This window comes from Epinephelus fuscoguttatus, linkage group LG3 (assembly GCF_011397635.1).
Source record: "Epinephelus fuscoguttatus linkage group LG3, E.fuscoguttatus.final_Chr_v1".
Classification (NCBI taxonomy): domain Eukaryota; kingdom Metazoa; phylum Chordata; class Actinopteri; order Perciformes; family Serranidae; genus Epinephelus; species Epinephelus fuscoguttatus.
In genome coordinates, this window is record NC_064754.1 from 43360331 (window position 1) to 43380368 (window position 20038).

Here is a 20038-nt window from a genome sequence, read left to right on the forward strand (position 1 = left end):
AATATAACCTCTTCATTGTGAGTTGTCTAATGGCTGTTCACAAGGGAGGGGTAAACTTAATAAAGACAATAGAGGCAAAGCATCATTGATGAATAGCAGTATAGAGTTGTTGTTTACTCGAGCCAGGTGGAGAAAAAACTGTGCGGTGTAAATCTAGTTAACAGAGGCAAACACATTTTACTACCTTTGACTTGATTTCTATGCTAATTACAAAATTGCAGCAAGTATCTTTTGTTTATGTGTGTGTCTGATAGGCTGCGAGGGAGAGAGAAAAGTTTTTAATGCAAACTTTACACACAGTCAATCCGCTGCATTTGTGACGGGGAAAAGACATCAGTTACTAAGGTTAGCTGTTAGCGCTTCATTAAGAGGCAATTGGAAATGAAACAAAACAGCAGTAAAAACGGCTGAAAGGGTTATTATGGAAATAGCTCAGTCACTAATCTAAGTACCCTTTTCTACTGAAGCACAACAAGATCAATATGAGGAAAAGGACATAAAAAGGGAAAAGCAGATAAACAACTTTGGGATATACTGATGTTTTTGACAAAAAGATGATGGGGAGCAGCTTGTTTGTGAAGGCAACAGTGCACGTGTTATGGCAAAACTGAGCTCCACACTGCAGTATTTATCCTCCTGGAGCTCATCTGAGAGTAAGAAAGAGGTTGCAGCAAAGTGCAGCTGTACATGAGTAAAAGCTCAAACATAAGGATTTGGAAAGAAGAAGAAGAAAAAAAAAAAGGCAGCAGGGTGGATGAGTGGTAATCAAGCCTGTCCTGTATTAAAAGGTTACGGTTTTATTCCCTGTACACTGTGAATCCATTTACAACTTTGAATTTTGTGTTGCCAGTTACCAAATTTCACCAATTAGGTATTTCCAGCCTTAAAGAAATATTTCACTGCTGGAAAGACATGGTCTCATTCATGAAATGTTAGTAAATCTGTGAGCAGATTTGCACATAAAAAACCTTGGTACTAAAAACCTACACCAGAATCATGAACAATGCGGGAAACTCGCGCTCTCCCACTAGTCAGCAATTAGCATACATCCCAGCCCATAAATAGCCAGTGACCACCATGTATGGAGGTGATCATCACTACAGATAGGTGCATCCTGCTGACCTGCGAACATGGAGCCAACAAAGAAAGAGAGGAAGAAAAACTGGGCGAAGTTAACAGCTAAACAGTGAAGTTATTATGGGTAAAATGGGGTTGAGAAAATTTTTTTTCTGTTAGTAGTCCTCTTGACCTCTGTTGTAAGACCCATCCAAGAAGTTATATGAAAACGGTTCGATATAAAACTTGATACAAAAAATGTACACACACACAAAAACCTCAACAGCTACAGGAGGCTCTTCCCAGTCACAGCTGCAGATGAGTGCATTGCTTCCATCATCAGAGAGACATCTCTGTCAGGGGAGAGAGCGACATGCCTCCACTGTAGCAGTCAACACCAGACTCAGAACACAAGGTGATGTACGTGTTATATTTAGTGTTAAATCACTGAGCATTCTGACAGCCATCACTGATAGCTTAGTGTTCCGTCAGTAACGTGGGTCTCACAGTCTCATTCTTTTGATCTGCTTCTATACTCTTTGAGCCTTTTTCCAAAACTGGACCCAACCCACTCTCACTCCAATGCAGAGGGTAACTTCATTTTCAGCTGAATGAAGCACCATTCATGAAGGTAAAGGTTGTAAGTAGAGCTGCAAGCTTTGGGACAAACTTCCCTGTCTGTGGTGTAAAGAGGAACTGTCATAACTTTGGAGCGTAATCCCAATTTATGTTCTTCATTTGTATTTGTCGACCTTTAATTTGATCTGCATGTGCTGCCATTGTTTGCCTCAATTTTGTAAATTATCCTTGTTTCATTAAAAGAAATAAATACATCCAAAAATAATTAAATAAACACAGTAAAACTTAAAGTAGTAGCCCGGGCTATTATTTGCTTAAATCATGGAACTCAACAGGCTTGTATTTGAGACAGGCCTTTAATTCCTGTTACACAAACTATTGCTCAGCAAAGGTCGGAAATATTTTCAAACTGTTTGTGTGAACCGGTATGAATATTACTTGTATAAAATCAGGCTTTGAATAAGATATCAACTATGTGTTATGTTAAGCCTCGCCACGCCCGAGGATAATGGCACTCAGCATACTGACATAACACCATTTTATCCTGTTAAATCAATATTCATAACTTGGATTAATTTTTATGAAAAACACTTTTGATTCTTTTGATTAGTGGACTTTATGACAGCTTCAGAGGAAGGGAGTCCCCACTTGTTTTTTCGTCATGTCAGTAAATCTGAATGAATCCTGGTCCTCTCTGGTCCTCATGGTTTCAGTAAAATTAAATGAACCGAGCTAACAACATGCAGCACCTCCTTACTGACAAAAGTTTAAACATCTATATTTGTATGTGTGAGCTAAACAGCTAACTAACCTTAGCTTAAGTGGGTAGTCAACAATCTGGTTTTATAAATCCAAAGAATCTAATGAACTGCTTGGCATTACTTGGGACTAGGTTAGGGATGCACCGAAATGAAAATTTGTGGCTGAAGCTGATTATTATTAAACGCTTGGCTGAATACTGAGTACCGAATACAGAATGCCGTTTTTTAGTTTTTCATTAGTTTTTGCAGATGAACCCCCTCCAGATTAGTGTTGTCACGGTACCAAAATTGGGACCCACGGTACGATATCAGTGAAAGTATCACGGTTCTGAGTAGTATCAGGATACCACAGCAAAAATGAGGCAGATGTGCCTTTTGTCATTTATAAAAAGATAAATCACTTTTCTATGATACATCAATGATATTTCAATGGAATAAATTACTTATTGACTTATTCATACTTCAAAAACAGCATCAATAAGTGATTAACATAGGGGGGATCAAAATAAAATAAATAAATAAAATAAGAATCAACCAGCCACCCTCCTCCCCTGACAAGTAAAGAACAGTCCCTTCATAAGTAAAGAACAGTCCCTAAAGTGCGGTGAGGTTTGTGGGCCGTTACCTGCCACAAAGAGAGAAATGTGAACGGCTCGTTTCTCCTCTGATACGCCACATACCTGTGTGCCGCCATGGCTCGGCTGTTCAGGTACTTTTGGGCAGTCATGACAACAAGTTATTCACCTGGAGCCGGACTTCTCCGTCGCCGGGAAGCCGTTATCATGCGCCGCCGTATTTGACAGGAATGCGTCCTATCCGTGTCTGTGACCCCCATTCAACCCACAACTGGTGGGATTCGCCGTTTTGTTTCTGCTGCTGGTTGAAATCTGTACTCACACAGCGTGCTGAATGATTTATTTTGCTCGCACAAAACTATTTTTAGTTGCAAATGCGAGTGCGGTGACGGACAGAGTAAAATAAGTAAAAATAAGCCGCTTTTTTTTTTTTTTTTTTTTTTTTCCCAGTAATTCCTGTAAATAACATTTTACAATCATATGAATGCGGCTGTTTTTCAGAAACTAGACATGGGCATATTATATCCTAACCTTTAACATGTTAACATCTGTACGACAATATTAAATGTCTAACTTGGTTGGAACAGTTTACGTCTTTAGAGGCAGTCACACTGAAATGTATTTGTACAGAGTGTCTTCCATGACGAACACAATACTGCATTGCATGAAGTCAGTGAGCTGGCACTGATGCAGGATTGCTGTTTGAAGGCTTTATAAGCAACTTCTAGTCCCCACTAGTTGGTTTGGGATGGACCATTCACATGAATGCTGAAGCAGAATAGAGGTGGGTAGGGAGAGGGTGTAGGGGTTGGTTTGGGAAAGGCCCTTTGTGTTCCTGGTCATAGTGGGCATACAAAAATGAGGAAGTGCAGTCTGTAGTTGGAGCAACAGCCTGAGAGCCAGAGAAAATCTGCATAAATGACACAAAACAACACAAATCATTTGGTGGACTTTTGCTAGAAGATGAACAGAGAGATCTGAGCAGGCAAGATGGACGGACATTGAGCACAGTTCATTTACACATACTACCAACAATGTTATAATAGAGAGTTGGTTGAAAATCTGCACAGTATCCCTTTAATTAGAGAACACGAACTGTATACCTTTTACCAGATGCTGGGAGAAAGGTGGAGTTGCAAGCTCATCAGTTAGCACGACTCAATTATGCAACATGTTCATGGATTATTCATCAACATTTGCAGATCATCAACATGTGGTAAACAAACATCATGCTAACACAGGAGGCCACCCGCCTTATCTGCTGACAAGCTTTCCAGAAAATGTGATATGCAAAACTCCCGCATTAGCAGGAAACTGGGGGGTGATCGGTTCTACCAGCTGCTTCTCTCCATGCTGGGAAACAGCTTGCTCTCCTGTTCCAATCCCACTTCCCCTCACTTCCACCATCATTAATTGGTTGGAAAGTGAGTCAACTGAGAGAAAAGAAATCAGTGCATGCACCCACATGACACTATCAGCAAGGACTCTGGTAGGATATGGGCATGAAAGCTGATGAAAACCCTCTGAATGTTCCTGTTTAATTATTGAAGGGGCTTCTGATGCCAACTGAATGTTCAGCTAGTGGAGAAAGTGCACAGCGCCTTGATGTATGATGATGACATGGAAGTAGTGGAGGGGATTGATCCAGGCAGAGACGATGAACTGATGGGGGGAAGATGTGATCGGTGACATGGGGTAAATGTGTGAGAAGAGATATCTGCTGCGTCAGGCAAAGGAAGTAAGAAGATTGAAGCCTCTAAAGTCATAATCTCTTCTCATGACTATGACCACTCATTTACTTGTCAAGTCGACAAATTGCAGAGAAACAAAGTGAGTTGGAGAACAGAGCCGCCCCAAGGTCCATTCAAACATTTAAGGACTCTGTAGGGTAATGTTTAAATTGCATTTCCTTGTCAAGTAAAAACAATCAGATTTCAATTTCAAAAAAGTGCAAAAGTTCATAATCTTAATAAATAAATAACAGGATTTAAAAGAAAGACCCAAGGCTTTCACCTCTGCATCACGCAGCAAGAGGGGGCTATTAAAAAACATTTAATGCTTTCATCATCTGAGAAGCAAGTAAATTTTAATTAGCTGCTGACCTTGTTCACTTTGTTACAAATCAATAACATTTGACATTTAAAATCCTAATTAAAAGAGCTGGATTCCCAGTTAGGCTAATGTTAACACTTGTGAACTTGGGATGGATGTTCTCTGATTAAGCTGTCCCTGATGAGCTCTCTGCAAGAGAAAAAAATAATGTGGGCTCCATCTATGAGAACTCATTAACTTCAGAAAGTACAGCATTTACATTGTGGTTCTTCTTTAAATGTCAAACTGCTGTTCCTCATTTTTTCAGACAAGACAGGTAGTCCTCTTGACTGTTTCCATGTATGTGTGACACTGGTGCCACATGGCATATCGAGAACAAATTTGTGGGACTGACTGCAAACTATGAGGTAGGTGTATAACCAGATTATTTCAGTTCAGTATCACTCAGCAAAAGCAAGTAGCAGAGCTGCTTTACCAGGAATTATAGCCTGTCCAAGTCACGTCTCATGCTAAATGGAGAAAAGTTCAAGTCCACGTTTAAGTCAGTCAGTATAATTTAAAGTCAAGTTGCAAGTTGATAAATGAAAATTCAAAGGTGCTATATTTAACTATGGAGAAAGATTCATCGTTGAGTCTCCTCTCCAGGTGATCAAATACAGATGCTTTGGGTTGGTAGTCAGATCTAACTGACTACCGACGAAAGAGACTCAACAATCAACTATCTTTCTTCAGAGTTACATATGGCACCTTTAAATCAAGTCTCAAGTCAACTATAACCAGGAGAAGTCAAATCTGAATCTAAGTGAAACAAATTCAGATTGAGCGTCAAATTAATCAAGACAAGTGCAAGTCAAGTCAATCAAGACAAGTCTGAGTCAAATCAATTGAGACAACTCAGAATCAAATCTTAAATCAAGTAAGACAAGTCAGAGTCAAGCCTAAATGGAAGTAAAACAAGTCAGATCAGTTCAGATCAGCATCAGCTGAGACAAGCCCAAGTCAAGTATCATGCACCTTTGTGGAAGGGTGTAGAATAGGCAAAGAAAGAACCCATTACATTTAGGAGCAGGTCCAAATCATTAGGGCATTTGGCCTTGGTGGAGGTGCTCTTTGAGAACCCTTCTAGTTGTTACTGGGTTATACAAGATCAAAACTTGTGAATTGAATGTTTTTGCTTTTAGGTTCCAAGTCAGATCTTGAGGCAGTGAAAGCTTGAGTCCTCATTTTTGTCAATCAAGTCTGACATGGAACATCTCAAGCCTTAAACCTGCAGCTCTTACAGTAAAGATGATGCAGACGGTCTTGGGCAGATGTAGTGCTCGATTTAATTGTGTCTTTGTGTGTTTCAGTCACCTGCTCTTGAATTACAGAATACTAAAAATCTGTTTGTTCCCACACGTTGGCTGTCAGAGTGGTATTTTTTTTAAAACATGACACCACTGTTTGCTTGATTGACTTCAGGTCTGCAGGTACAGAGGAAATACTATGACAGAAGTGAGTCTTGGTGCCATGCAGGCAGCACAGTGCATTAGCTGGTAGAAAAGAACTCTATTGTTTTATACTGTAAATCAAGTCCTGTTGTTTTTTATTGCAGTCCAGTGGGGAGTCTCAATGCAGAGATGCTGCTCTTCTGAAGGTAAGTGAGGGGACAGTTGGTGTTGGTGGTGGGAAACTCGTACCTCTTTGCCTTAGGGTTAGGCTGGGTGGTGGACTATAGTGGTTATTATGGCTCCTTAAGTTACGGCAGCCTCTTTGCTCTGCTCTGCCAAGCCTGGGGGAGTCATTGGCCATAATTGCATTTGCACAAAAGTAATGGCCTTTTGGAGGAAGGAAATGCCAGTGGGAGAGTGAGGCGTGTGTGCTGGAAACTGTTCTTTTTCACTGCATAACCGTGTGGTGAAAAAGAACTGCCACACTGATACTGAGACCAAAAGTTAATTATTACAACTCAATTATGTTACTCATCTTCAAAATTACTTAGAATGAGCTCAGCCATGAAAAAGCTTAAAATCTTGGTTCCTCAATATTTTATGCAACCAGTAAAAGAGCAAAACATCCTGATAAATTGAGTGCTGTTTTAGGAATAGAACAGGTTATAAAAAAACTGCATTTTATGTATGTGTGTGTGCATTGTATGGTTGGCTGAAAGGTTATTTCATTGACGTGGAGTATTTTATACATGTGTTTTATATATCTTTTGAATCATGTTTTCTATGTTTTACTGTAAGACATACTACCTTACACCTGACTCAAAGTGGCCACAGTGCATCGGTCATTTCCAGTGTCAGACCGACTCAGTTATTATTTTCAGGGCTAGCAGCCATGTTGTGTAAGTCCCAAATGTACCTGTCCCCTTCTTTGCGCCCATGGGTGTGAAGGTCTTTAAATAAGGTGTGGTCAGTTGCATTGTTGGTTGTTTTAAGGCACCAGAAATGACAAAAACCTGGTCTAAAATCAGAATGGCACAGTAATTCTGTTGCTATTGCAAGGGTGTATTCAGATAGTAAGATGCACCTAAATAGGCAAGTACACTGAGTCCTAACAGAAAGTACCACAACTTGTTATAGTGCGAGCGCTCTGTCCACACAATTTGCATCACTGTTATGTCGTGTACACACAACAACCAGCTTTGGTTACTTCCTTACTGTTCATATTCATAACAACACTATTGTGGGGATTGTTGCTATCATACTATATCATACTACTGCCTACACTTTGTTAAACAAGCTCTGCTGAGCATCCCACACAATACTTAGCAGATAACTCCTCAATTCTGTGGATCAGCTGTTCCTCGTCCACTGCAGCACTTGCAACGCGAGTGACAGGAATAAAATAGAAAAGGGGTGTCAGACAAAAGTTCAGCTCAAAACAGCACCACATTCCGCCGTGTCACTCTGTGTCCGATTGCGTCACTCTGGCCACTTAAAACATTCTAATAAAAAGCAATGCAATCAAACTGATTCGGTTATCGTTGCTCGCTTACAGTTAAACCATGGTGTTATGGTGGGTAAAAAAATATCCATCTTTATGAGGAAAAACATTAATGACATTCTCTAAAATGTGAACATTGCAGAGAGCAGAGCTGCAGAGCTGCTGTCTGACACCCCATTAAGAGGGGTTGTGCACATTTACACACGAGGATCAGCGTAACTTCACTAATTATTTCAGAAGTTAAAAGTTCTGTTTCCTCTGTCAAGTACAAATTTCAGTTTTGCTGCTTAAATGTCCCACGATATTTCCTGCAGCGACATCACTGCTCTTCCTGCCTTACTCTCAGCAGAAAATCACTCGCTTCTCAAATTTGTGGAACCTGCCATATAAATAGCAAGGTGTATCTGGTGCTTTTAAAGGCAATGGGAGATGACAATCTGAGAATTCATGTTACACCTCAAACACACCTATGAGAAATGAAGGAATTAAATACGGCAGCATTTTTGGGCCTGAGCCTGATTAAAAACCCAAATTTCTACTGTAAAAAATATATATCTTAGATTTTATATATTATCTTAATATTAAAACATTTAGTAAAAGCTCAGGGCTAATGTGTGCCCGTGCACCACTTCTTCCTTGTTTTGATAGTCTGTTGTCTCACGCAAGACTCGAGCCTCTCAAGCATCGGGCGCACATGGCAGTCCATGGCACTGTGGTGTGCAGTGATGATCACGACCACTCTTCATTGCATACTACGGACATCTCTCACACCGCTGGGGAGACAGAAGCTCCTTTTTCTTTCTGTCAATTCCAGTTCCTCTGTCTTGCATGCTCTCTCTCTCTCTCAGCTGGTTCTCCACTATACTGCTGTGTTGTTCCATCACTCTCCTCTATCAGTCACAGTCACCCCCTCCTTTTCTCTCTTTCCCTCTTGATTCAGTCCATTTAATGTCCTGCATTCTAAGCACCAGAACTGCCATTTTCAATAAAAACACACAAATAAATAAAAAATACACAGGTAAATTGGCAAGAATCCAACCATATTCAAGCCTGGAGAAATAATGAGTGATAAGTAAGTGTGGCCCAGCAGATTAGGTTGGGCTGGGCTGTAATTTCTTGGGCAGAAAATCAGAGCTTAAAATACAACCCCTTTGCCACCTGTGCCTTACTTCATGCACAGATAATACAACTTTTAACTAGCAAAAGTTGGACACGCTCTAACTGCCCTTGTGCCATGCATTTCAGTTTACCTGTGTGCAACATGCACAGATAACATTCATTTGACTCTACAATGGCTCTGACAATGAGCCCAGCCTTCAACGTTTGTGTATGATGATGAAATATGTCTCAAGAAACAAGCACAACATACCTTGTATGCGATGCTGTTGAGGACTTTCATGGCCAGATCTGACACTTCAGGAAAAGGGTCTGCAGCGAGATGGAGCAACACTCTCCAGATCTGAGTGTAAACACTGTTGAAGGACACACCTGGAAATAAGGCACAAAGCAAATAAATAATAAGTTCAACGTGTTAGAATAAAAGATTGTTTCTGTAGGAAAAGTTTTAGACAATACACAGAAATCATACACACATTTGGTAGATGAAAACACACACACACAACACACCCACCGGCACATACTGTACATCTCACTCATCACTCCCATCCAAGTTCATTAACACAGCACAGCTAACAGCTAAGTGGTAATACACAATTATCTCATTAGCATCATGCTACCCGCCCCGGTCATTTACCTCGCCTGCAGTTGTTGGATGTGTTGAGATGGCAGAGGGAAAATGACCTCCAGTGTCAGGTAATGTACATCATTAATCAACACACACACACACACACACACACACACACACACACACACACACACACACACACACACACACACACTACAGGCAGCTGGCATTCCTCATCCACTGGAGCTTCATTGCTGTCAACTGTCGCTCTTATCATGAATGCAAATGAACAATGTCTCTCTATTGTTCTGTGGTTTTGTTCATCCGTCGCAATTCTAATCTTCAGCACTGTTTTGCAGTAACTGGTGACAATATTTTTAATTTTTCTTCAGTTTATCATTTTTAAACTGGTGATTTTAAACTGCTTGTTTGCTCCTTTACTGCCTTCCCCAGCTCTCTCCTGTCATTCTCTCCAGAGTTGCTCCCTGACATCAGTTTGTTTAGAGCTTGCACCTGCCAGTCATGTGTCTCTTTGTGCTCGCAACAGTCTCCCCTCTTTTCTACACACCCTCCCTAATTTTGGGCTTTTACTCGCTTCTGCACGTTGTCTCTGCAGTGCACTGAGCCTCCTTCCCTGTTGCTGTGCCTTTTCTGCTTGGTCTCCCTCTAAATGTCCCTTTGTCAGCTTCAATCTGTCGACTTTCTCTTCTCTTTCAGTGTCAGCCACAGGGACACGGAGCGGTAATAGTCTCCAGCTGTTGCCATTTCTCATTTCACCAACACTTATCTGTTTTCTCCCCTCTTTCCTTTTTCTCCCCAGACCTTTCCAACCATGCAGGTGGTTGTGTAAACTTGACTTATGAGGATGACCCCTCTTATTTCGTTTCCTTTTATCATCTCCCTGCTTCCCTTCGGCACACTGGCCGAGCCCTGGAGCTGGAAACTCCTCAGTGTGCTGTGGAGAAGTGGGAATGACTGAAGCCTGGGCCCTCCTATAGCTCGGACTCTCTAGAGAGTGCTAAGAAGGATCAATGGACCCCAGCTTCAAAGACAGGTGAGATAGGAGAGATGATTCCAAGAAAGGAGAGAAGGATGATGGAGGGCTACAGCTGGGGGAGATAGAAGGATACAATAAGCACAAAGAGGAATCTGTAAAAAGTGAGGAGTACAGAGCCCAGGATAAGATATATCAGTAGCAAAAAGTCAAAGGGAGATGGAGAAAAAAGACAGAGTTGAGAAAAAAAAAAATCAGGAAAAGATACGAAAAGACAGAGAGGCCTCAAGTGACTTAAGGAGAGAAAGCAAGTGATGAAGTTAAAGAGGTGATTAGGCTGTAGCCTGAGGGGCAGGATATGATTAGCGATGGTTAGCCAGTGCGCTACCTGCTGCAGTAAACAGCCAGTTGATAAATGTGAGATACGGTTCCTCTCCTATTTAGCCGCTGCTCTACATTACGGGTGCACACAAATTACCACTGCAGTGCCTCTACATAGTCCACACTGGGGAACGTGACGGGTGACATTACTCACTGGCTCGATGCTGTACCAGTGACTTGTCCTGACTTGACACAAGACTTGTGCACAGTGAAATGGATGTACAGTAGTAAAGATGTTAATTATCGTCTAAATGAAGCACCACATCACTGTTTTATAGCCTCCTCAGTTCTGGCGGATGACATAAAATACTTTTAACACTGCATAGCGGTTTTTGGAGCTGTAAATGGTCAGGGCATAAAAAATGCATCAGAACATTTGGAAGCAGAGAAGAAATTCCTCTGTGAGGCACATTTGAAATTTATTTCACAGGGAGATGTAAGCGGTGTAAGCAGCACCAAATCATGTCTCTGATGTTTTTTAAATGGGTGAGCTCTTGAAAAACACTGACACAGGTAGAAGTGGATCAAACCTTTGATGTGACAAAATATTAATGTCAGCGCAGATACAGAAAGGCACAGTTTTAACCTAAAGCTAGGCATCTGATAGCACTATAAAGGAGGGGTGGGGGGAAAAACTGATACAGCATAGTATCGCGATATTTTGTGTGGGGATATTGTATCAATACACAGATGCCTACTTAGTACATATCTTTTATTATATACGTTATTAATTTTTGAAAATACAAATTTCCATACCACTTTTGGTACTAGAATAATAAAATCAGTTGCTTTTTTTGGTCCACTAGATGGCACTAATGTTTTTTTTCCTGATGAGGTCAGCAGAGGACTCAGGCAGGTTATCAAAATAAAGAAATCAGAAATGTGCCGTCAGCGTTTAAATCAAACGCCTGGACTAATTTTGGATTTTTTTTAACATGGATGGAAAGTAGGACTTGGATATGACACATGCGATTTGCAAGCAGTGTCATATGAGAGTAAAATACTCAAACTCGAATAACACTACAAACATGTGGGCTCACCTCACACTCCACCATCCAGAGCTAGTGTTAGCCGCTGACAGCCAAGCTAATGCTAGACCTGCTCTGCCAAAAAATCAACCAACACTGGACACTCGACAAAACTACCATCCAACTCTGAGAGAACTAAGAAAATAACACAGTCCATCACCTACTTCATGTGCAAAGTTCTGCGTCCATACAGCGTTGTTGAAAAGGCTTTTGTTACATGATAAAAACATGTGAACCCAGGTATGTGACTCCGTCCCAACGCTGTTTCACTGACACAGCCAAGCTCTACAGAGAAGTGAAGCATAAAGTTGAGGAATCTGAGTACAGCAGGAAGGGTGGCATTAACTTGTGACGCCTGGACTTCAAGGTCAGTGGATTCGTATGTGACTATATATATAAATATAACTATTGAAAGTGCCTTTTCCCGAAGCACTTGACAGTTTCACCCATTCACACACTCACACATTGATGGCAAGGAGCTACAACGCTCCATCAAGAGCATCAGGAGCAATTTGGAGTTAAGTATCTTGTGGACCAAAGCCATCAACCCTGTGATTAACAGATGACCTGCTCTACCTTCTGAGCCACAGCTTGCCTTGTACTAGAATGAAATATCTTGTCTTCAATTAGATGTACTGACATTAAATTTTGTTCCAACATTCATGTTCCCCAGAGCATAAATCCTGCTGACTTTGGTGATCCCTTGACCTTTGATCCAGCTCCACATTTTTAGTTTTTGAATTAAATATCTCAAAATCTACTGGATGCATTGCCATGGAATCTGGGGCAGTTATTTAAAGGGACAGGTCACCCCAAAATCAAAAATAATTTTTTCCCTCTTACCTGTAGTGCTATTTACCAGTCTAGGTTATTTTGGTGTGAGTTGCCGAGTGTTGGAGATGTTGCCAAGAGATGTCTGCACTCTCTCTTATACAATGAAAACAGATGGCCCATGGTTGTGATGTTCAAATTGCCAAATTTGTGTTACTGTTTTCACATGTTAAATAATAATAAATATTAATAATAAAACATGTGAAATCATGACGCAGTTACTCAAGATAATCCACAGACCCTGTTATGAGCAGTTTTATGAAGTAACTAATTTCTTTCTACCAAATAACACCTGCCAACTGTATCACCGCTCAGAAGGAAGTGTGCATCTACTCATGGATGAGAGACATGACAACTGGAAACATTAATGGTATCCTCCTCAGCTGAGCTGTTGACATTAGCTAGCTCAGTGCTGTGAGATGAGCAAGCTAGCCATGTTGGATTCCTTCTGCACAGTGATACGGTTTGTGGGTGTAGTTGGGTCGACAGAAAATAGTTCCTACACAAAACTGCTCACACCAAGGTGTGTGATATTTTTGAGTAACTGGGTCAGAATTTCTGGAAAGTGACTATTGGCTGTTGAGTTTTTCAAATTGATTTTTTTGCTGCTCTGAGCACTAAATAAATATCTTCACCACTTGGCAAGTCACAACAAAACATTCTAGACTGATAATGATAAGTATTTTTGGTTTTGGGGAGAACCAACCCTTCAAAAACTAAAACTAGTAAAGCCACCACAAAATGCAACACAACAGATGTTTCCCTTCACAGACAACGCAGTTACCGCTGGAGGTTTTCGGAGCTCTCTGTATTTAGGGGGCAGAGATATTTGTAGTTTGCTTTAAAACAAATACCTGTGATTGGTCAGATAGAATCAATCCCATTCTGGCCTAAACACACCCTCTCTGTCTTCTCTTCCTCTGTTTGAGTGTTTGCTTTATGAAGTCCCGATAAACCAGAATTCAGTAGTGGAGTCCAAAAATCCAACAGTGACTCAACACTGGTGCAACTTACCAAACTGCACTAACCCTAAACACAATCTCACATGGAAGAGAATAGACAAAATGTAACTTCTGTCAGGGTGCTTAGCCATAGATTACATTTTTATTACACTGATTTTTCACTGTGGATTGAAGTGAAATCACAGATATGTGAAGTGAAAACAGGAAAGCAAAGACATTACTTGGTTAAAAAATATTTAGCTAGTTCCCCTTATCTTACAGTATTTGCATGCACCAATTAAAAGAGAGAACTTAGAGCAAGTGCTCATTGTTCTGGATGTGTAATACATCTACAGGAAAACCACATAATACACTGTAACAGCTCGGGGAGCTATCTATGTATCTGTATCCATGGTGACGGATGTTTCCTGCTCATGGTTGAGAGCAGTGCGTGTGTCCCTGTTACAATTTCCTGGGCTGGTCTCAACAGGCCTACAGTTCAGTACCATGGACAGCTCCCAGTCCCTACTGGGGATCAGGCAGGCTCAAGTCTGCTCATTCCCTGGAGGACTGACCGAGCTGAGCTCAGCAAGAATGTCAACTTCCTGAATCTGCATCATACTTGTGCGGAAAACTGGGACAGACTTTATAAAAATATTATTAAGTGCCACTGAATTTATCGCTGGGGTAAATATCGGTGGGACCACGGCAAGGCAGCCATAAGAAGAAAGATTAGAAGTGAGTCTGAGCTGCAACTATAAAACCTGTGGCCAATATCAATGAGGAGCTTGATAAAGCATAACCCAGCGTTAGGTTATTAGAGGAATATTGGGAGAGATGCTTCATAAACAACGTACTCTACAGGGCTGTGATAGAGAGATTGCAGCGATTCAGTCATGCTTAAATCAGAGTCAGAGCAATTTGAAGCCTGCGATTAAACTGCTTAAATTAGAAAGTGAAAATTTCTCAGGAGACATTAGCCAATTTAAAAGGTTTTTGGAGTCTGAGGCAGTGATCAACAAAAAACTTAATTCAAGTAAAGTTGACACGTTTTACTACTTAAAAGCCATTCTAATGGGTAAAGACATTGTTGCTGAGTTTTTCAAATTTATTTGTTTGGTGCCCACAAGCCGAGTGCCATCTAGTTCCACTTTATTGGAGAAAAGGCCGACATCTGACTCTCCCAGCAACTCATGCCAAAAAAATCTAGATTGAGAAACAGCACAACAGGTAAGAGGAGAAGTATGTATAAATAATCTTAATGGTCCATTCCTGTTGCTGTTGCTGTGTCTCATGTGTTATGAAGAATGGACGAGGTTGAGAAAGATCCTGAGCTAAACGACTCACAGTCCCTACCAGGGCAGGAATTTCACGAGGGCCATGGCCGTGCCCTCCTCATTTGGCCCTGTGCCCTTGAAAAAAAATATCTGCCCTAAGGCCACAGTGGCCTTGATGCCCCGCCCGCACTGCCCCAGGTGATTTTGCGGTTTTCTCCTCTGCCTCTTTCCTGTCAGCACGGCTTTGACATCTGCGTCTATTGAGAAAAAAATGCGATGACAGTCTGGATTCTTATTGGGCAACATCAAATGAGACGATGTGTACATCACCAGTGGTGGGTTTGATTCGAGCCTGGCATGAACCGCTCGGACGGGCTGTAACGACAGTTTGACACCAGTTTATCACCGGCCAACAGGGAGACTTCATCAAACACCCGGGACCCGGTATTAAACAACCCAAGGTAAATGTAATCAACACCGTAATAACAGTAAGCTCGGTTTCGGTTTCGGTTTCATGTATCATCATTGCGCAGCGGTGGGGCCACGGTGCAGATGAAGGGAATATAACTTCAAGATGACTCTAGTTGACGACAACTACACTTGTTACTGTGAGTAAGTGCACCTCTGCCAGCCAAGCCAATACTTTATCAATACATGTGATCAGCATGTAGAAAGCAATATTTAACCCGCTCTGTCCGCAGTCTCTCATTCGCGCTCGCAAGTAGCGGTGCTAACAGCAAACTGTTAAAGACAAACTAAATGAAAGCTGTCTGTATGTAGGCTAACACTTTATCTGAACATGTACCTGAGGCAGCCGACCTGCAGACAGGGAGTGTCCTCAGTAGAGGAGGGACAGAGAGCAGGATGAATGACTGATACTGATGTCTGTCTTCATACTGAGATAACGTGACTTTCTTCACTCAGTATTGTGATGTCAGGAGGAACATTTATATTCCAGTGAGATATTATTGGGTTTTAAATGGTGACTTTGTTGTTGTAAACATGACTGTTGCTGCCATGGACTGTATAAAACTATAGCCTGTGTAACTGACCTGTAAGGAAAGCATCAGGGGGTGAGGTGTGTGAATGTGTGTGTGTGGAGGAGAGGAGAGAGGGAGATGCTGGTAGAGAGATGGTGTGTGTTATTAGATACTGTTAATGTCACTTATTATGCTTCTGTGCATTGATAGCTCTTTTTAGTCTGTTTCTGCATCATGTTGAGGAGGGTATGCCTGTGTATATATAAAGATATATATGTATGAAAGAAAAAAAAAAAAAGTGGATCGGTTGCTCGCTGCTAAAAATGTGGCCCGTCGACATGATCTGGTTTTGAAATGCGGCCCAGTTGAAACAGTAATTGAATAGCTCTGCTGTAGTTTGTTTGTTTGTTTGTTTGTTAGCTATCTAACAACACATCAAAAATAACTGTAAGTCAGTCTTGTTCAGTGAATCAGTTTATCACGTACACTCAAAAAGTATTTAGGCGTAATATTTTAGATTGTTTGCCTATAAATACATGAATCTGGTTGGGATCTGTTGTTATTTAAAACACATTGGGCTTATTAGTGCTATTAAATAAATCACATTATTACTTATTATACTCATTATTATTACTTGAGCTTGTTTTATTTATTCATTTCACAGATAGTTATACATCATGAGTCCTTAAATTAAATTCATTATGGACGTGGAATTAAAATCATTGTTTTATTTTATGGCCTTGCTGCCCTGGCTTTTGGCCTTTGTGCCCTCAAAAAATTGACAACACGAAAGGCCAAGTGGCCTTGCCCCTAAAATGACAAAATTGCAGGCCTGGTCCCTACATTATAAAAGACAACGGTCAAAAAGATATTGCCTGGCGAGTCAAGGCTCCAGAGATCAGCTCTTCAGATGAGAAATCAACTTTTGTTAAGGGCTGTCCACACATGATTTTAAACTAATGCAGAGGTGGAGCAGGTACAGAGTTTGTGAACAGGAGGCGCCCATACTGTCTCCTGTATTGTGTATACGAAGGCTAAAAAAAACTCTGATCAAATGGTAAGACCAAACAGTGCTGATCTAATATGAATGAAGATTCCTCAAATGTTTTCAGAAACATATTCTAGTACACTGTTTAACTGTAATATGAGATCATAGGTTACCAGCTGACTGCCATATTGTTTCCGGACAGGAAGCTTGCATTATGTCACCCACCAGCGGTAGCAACTTATGGTTTGGTGTAGTGCAGTGCATTCTGGTAGTTGAAGGTTTTCTACCTCTTGAACAAAACTGAATACCACAGCCCATCTTGTTTCCCTGGTCTTGTAGCACTTTGACCTCAACTCTTATCCATCTTACTGTTTGGTTTTCTTTTCTGTCACAGCCTCACAGAGATCCTGGATTTGTAAGAATTATAGTAAGACGGCAAAGACAAACAAAGAAAAGAGTGTATGCTTAAAATGTAAATCAATAAATCACTACTGCAACTCTTCCCTGACTCCCACACAGTTTTGTTTTCCTGCTGGTTTCCTGCGGGCCAGTGTCCAGCATCTGCTGCATTTAGCATTTATGGTTTCAATTTGTTTTAGATGCTATAATACACAGGCCACTTTACCTCTCAACATTTGTTTCAGTTTGTTTGCAGCATTAAAAAGTAGATGTGATAAAACTGAGAATGCATGCAGCTGTGTACCAAAAACAGAGAAACAAGTTAATACATTTTTTAGGTGAGATGAAACAAAGCCCCAAGGGTCTCATGAAAAAAAACTTCAAACCAAACAAAAGATAGAAGCAAATGAGTAAACAACAAAAAAGTCAAAATGACAAGTGAAGTCTCTGAAGTCTGAAGGCTGAGCGAGATAACTAAATTTAAGTGACAACAGAAACGGAAATGCCAACAGAACATTGAATTCAACACTCATCTGCACTCAAGTATGTATTTCAGCCGTTTCTTTATGCTCCTGGATATTGCTACCAATGTCCATTCATCTGCTCTGCCCTGCTTGTTTATACATGCAGCACACTGCGAGGTGCGAGTAAGGAACAAGTGTGCTGGGAGACTGGGACTCTTTGCAGCTGTGGTGGGGGCTCAGCTTAGTGGGCAAGGGGCCAATATGTCTTTTAACATGTTTACATGGGGACTTCATGCCAGCATTAAGGGCCCACAAGCAGCTTGAAAAAGGTTTAACTGAATATTGAATGCTAAATTTGTTTGATGAAAAGGGTAACGAGAGCACGCACTGAGCCAGGCTGTTTTTATTGTTGCTGTTTCATCAAACATTAACTCCTAAGCTTTGGAGCACCATGGTACCAGTGCCCTAAAAGAAATCCTACGAGAACAGTTGGCTGGGTTTGATTTAGTCTGGATCAGTTAATAAATCCCAGATTAGAGGATGATGTATCTTCCCATAGAGAAACCAGAATGAATACCTCATGGTTGTATGCCTCTGTGAACCCGTCAAGTTGCAGATACAGTTTACATCCATGTCTGTGAAAACATGGACGCTTCACACACATCTTCAACCCATCACCACAGAAGATCTATACAATCAGCACAGTTTCAAGTTGGGCACCCAAGATTAGTGTCACCAATTCAGTATCTGACCAAATCTGACGAAATCCAAATCCTGAGATGACACTGTGTACTGAGCAGGGAAGTGTTTTTGCAGAACATTTCGATGTCACAGTGAAGTTGACCTTTTGCCTTGTGGATTTTCAGTGTCATCACTCCATCATTTTATTCTTCTAGACATTTTTGTGATATTTTATTATAAATAGCAAATGAATTCCTGAGTTATGGCCAAAAACATAGTGACCTTGACCTTTGACTTTTGAACACCAAATTCTAATCAGTTCACTGTTGAGTCAAAGTGGACGCTTGTGCCAAATTTAAGGAAGGAAGGCCTTCATGAGAAATAATCAGTTCACAGTTGAGATGATTTGTGCCAAATCTGAAGAAATTTCCCCAAGAAATTCTTGAGATATCATGTTCACGAGATTGGTACGAATGGAAAATATTTTATTACCTTTACTTTGTCTTGTGTAAGAGAGAAAATAATGCATGTATGCGCATGCATATGAGTGCAACTCCATCCAGATTTACACAGCAGATTGTGTTAAAGTTGAATTTAATAGCAGAAGAAATTGAGCTGTTCCCTCGAAGGACCGATATGACGCTGAGCTGAGCTCGACTGTGTCAGGTCCACCTAAAATAAGGTGGCATTCATTTAAGGAACAAATCAAAGAAAACATGCTGAAAAGGAAATTTCATTACAGTACCTGAACCTACTTTCATGCCAAGTCAAATTCACTGCTCTCCAGAGCTCAATTTACTTTTCCATTCGATTTTCCATTTCGACTCATTTTCCATTGTGCCGTGCAAAAACCACGTACTGGGACGTGACAGGGCGGCTGGGAGATTACAAGAGGTCTGTAACTTAAAATGCAACACTGACAAAAAGAGAGAGAGAGAGAAAGGAAGAAAAAGGGAACCCCCTGTTTCACTTTTTGGGCGTGAGTTAATGGTTTTCATGCTCGCACACAAACTGGCTGTCAGGATGCATGGTGGAGCCCGCCAATCACCTGAGAATGGGGGTAAGTGAGCAGGTTTGAGTTCAGTGTACGCCGAAAAGCACTTTAATGGCCTCAGGTGACTCCTCCCCCCAGTTCCTCTACCTCCTCTCTGCTATCTTTTACACATCTGCAAACCTTTTTTACACTTTATCTATTCTTGGACTGGGAGCTTTCCTCTGTCACATCCCCCAGTTTGAGGGTTTGACCCTCCCTGGGGGTAGCCTGAGGTCTTTCTCTCTGGTGCCATCACATTCTCCTGGTCATCTATTTCTCTCAGTTTCTAACTCAGTCCTCTAGGAAGTGGTTATTCATGCGATGGAACTCTGTGTCAAACCATGCAACACTGTCCCAGCTGCTGTCAGCGGCCTGCTGTAATGACCCAACAGGATACATCACT

The 20038-nt window shown here is 41.1% G+C and overlaps 1 protein-coding gene across 4 annotated transcripts in view; it reads right to left on the bottom strand.

Annotated features, from left to right (window-relative positions):
- Positions 1–20038, bottom strand: part of rptor (regulatory associated protein of MTOR, complex 1) — a 287229-nt gene that overhangs the window by 46299 nt on the left and 220892 nt on the right. For all 4 annotated transcript variants that reach the window (XM_049571490.1, XM_049571494.1, XM_049571491.1 and 1 more), the window contains exon 22: positions 9324–9442. In XM_049571490.1, coding sequence (XP_049427447.1) covers positions 9324–9442 — 119 coding nt within the window. The remainder of the gene's footprint in view (positions 1–9323; positions 9443–20038) is intronic.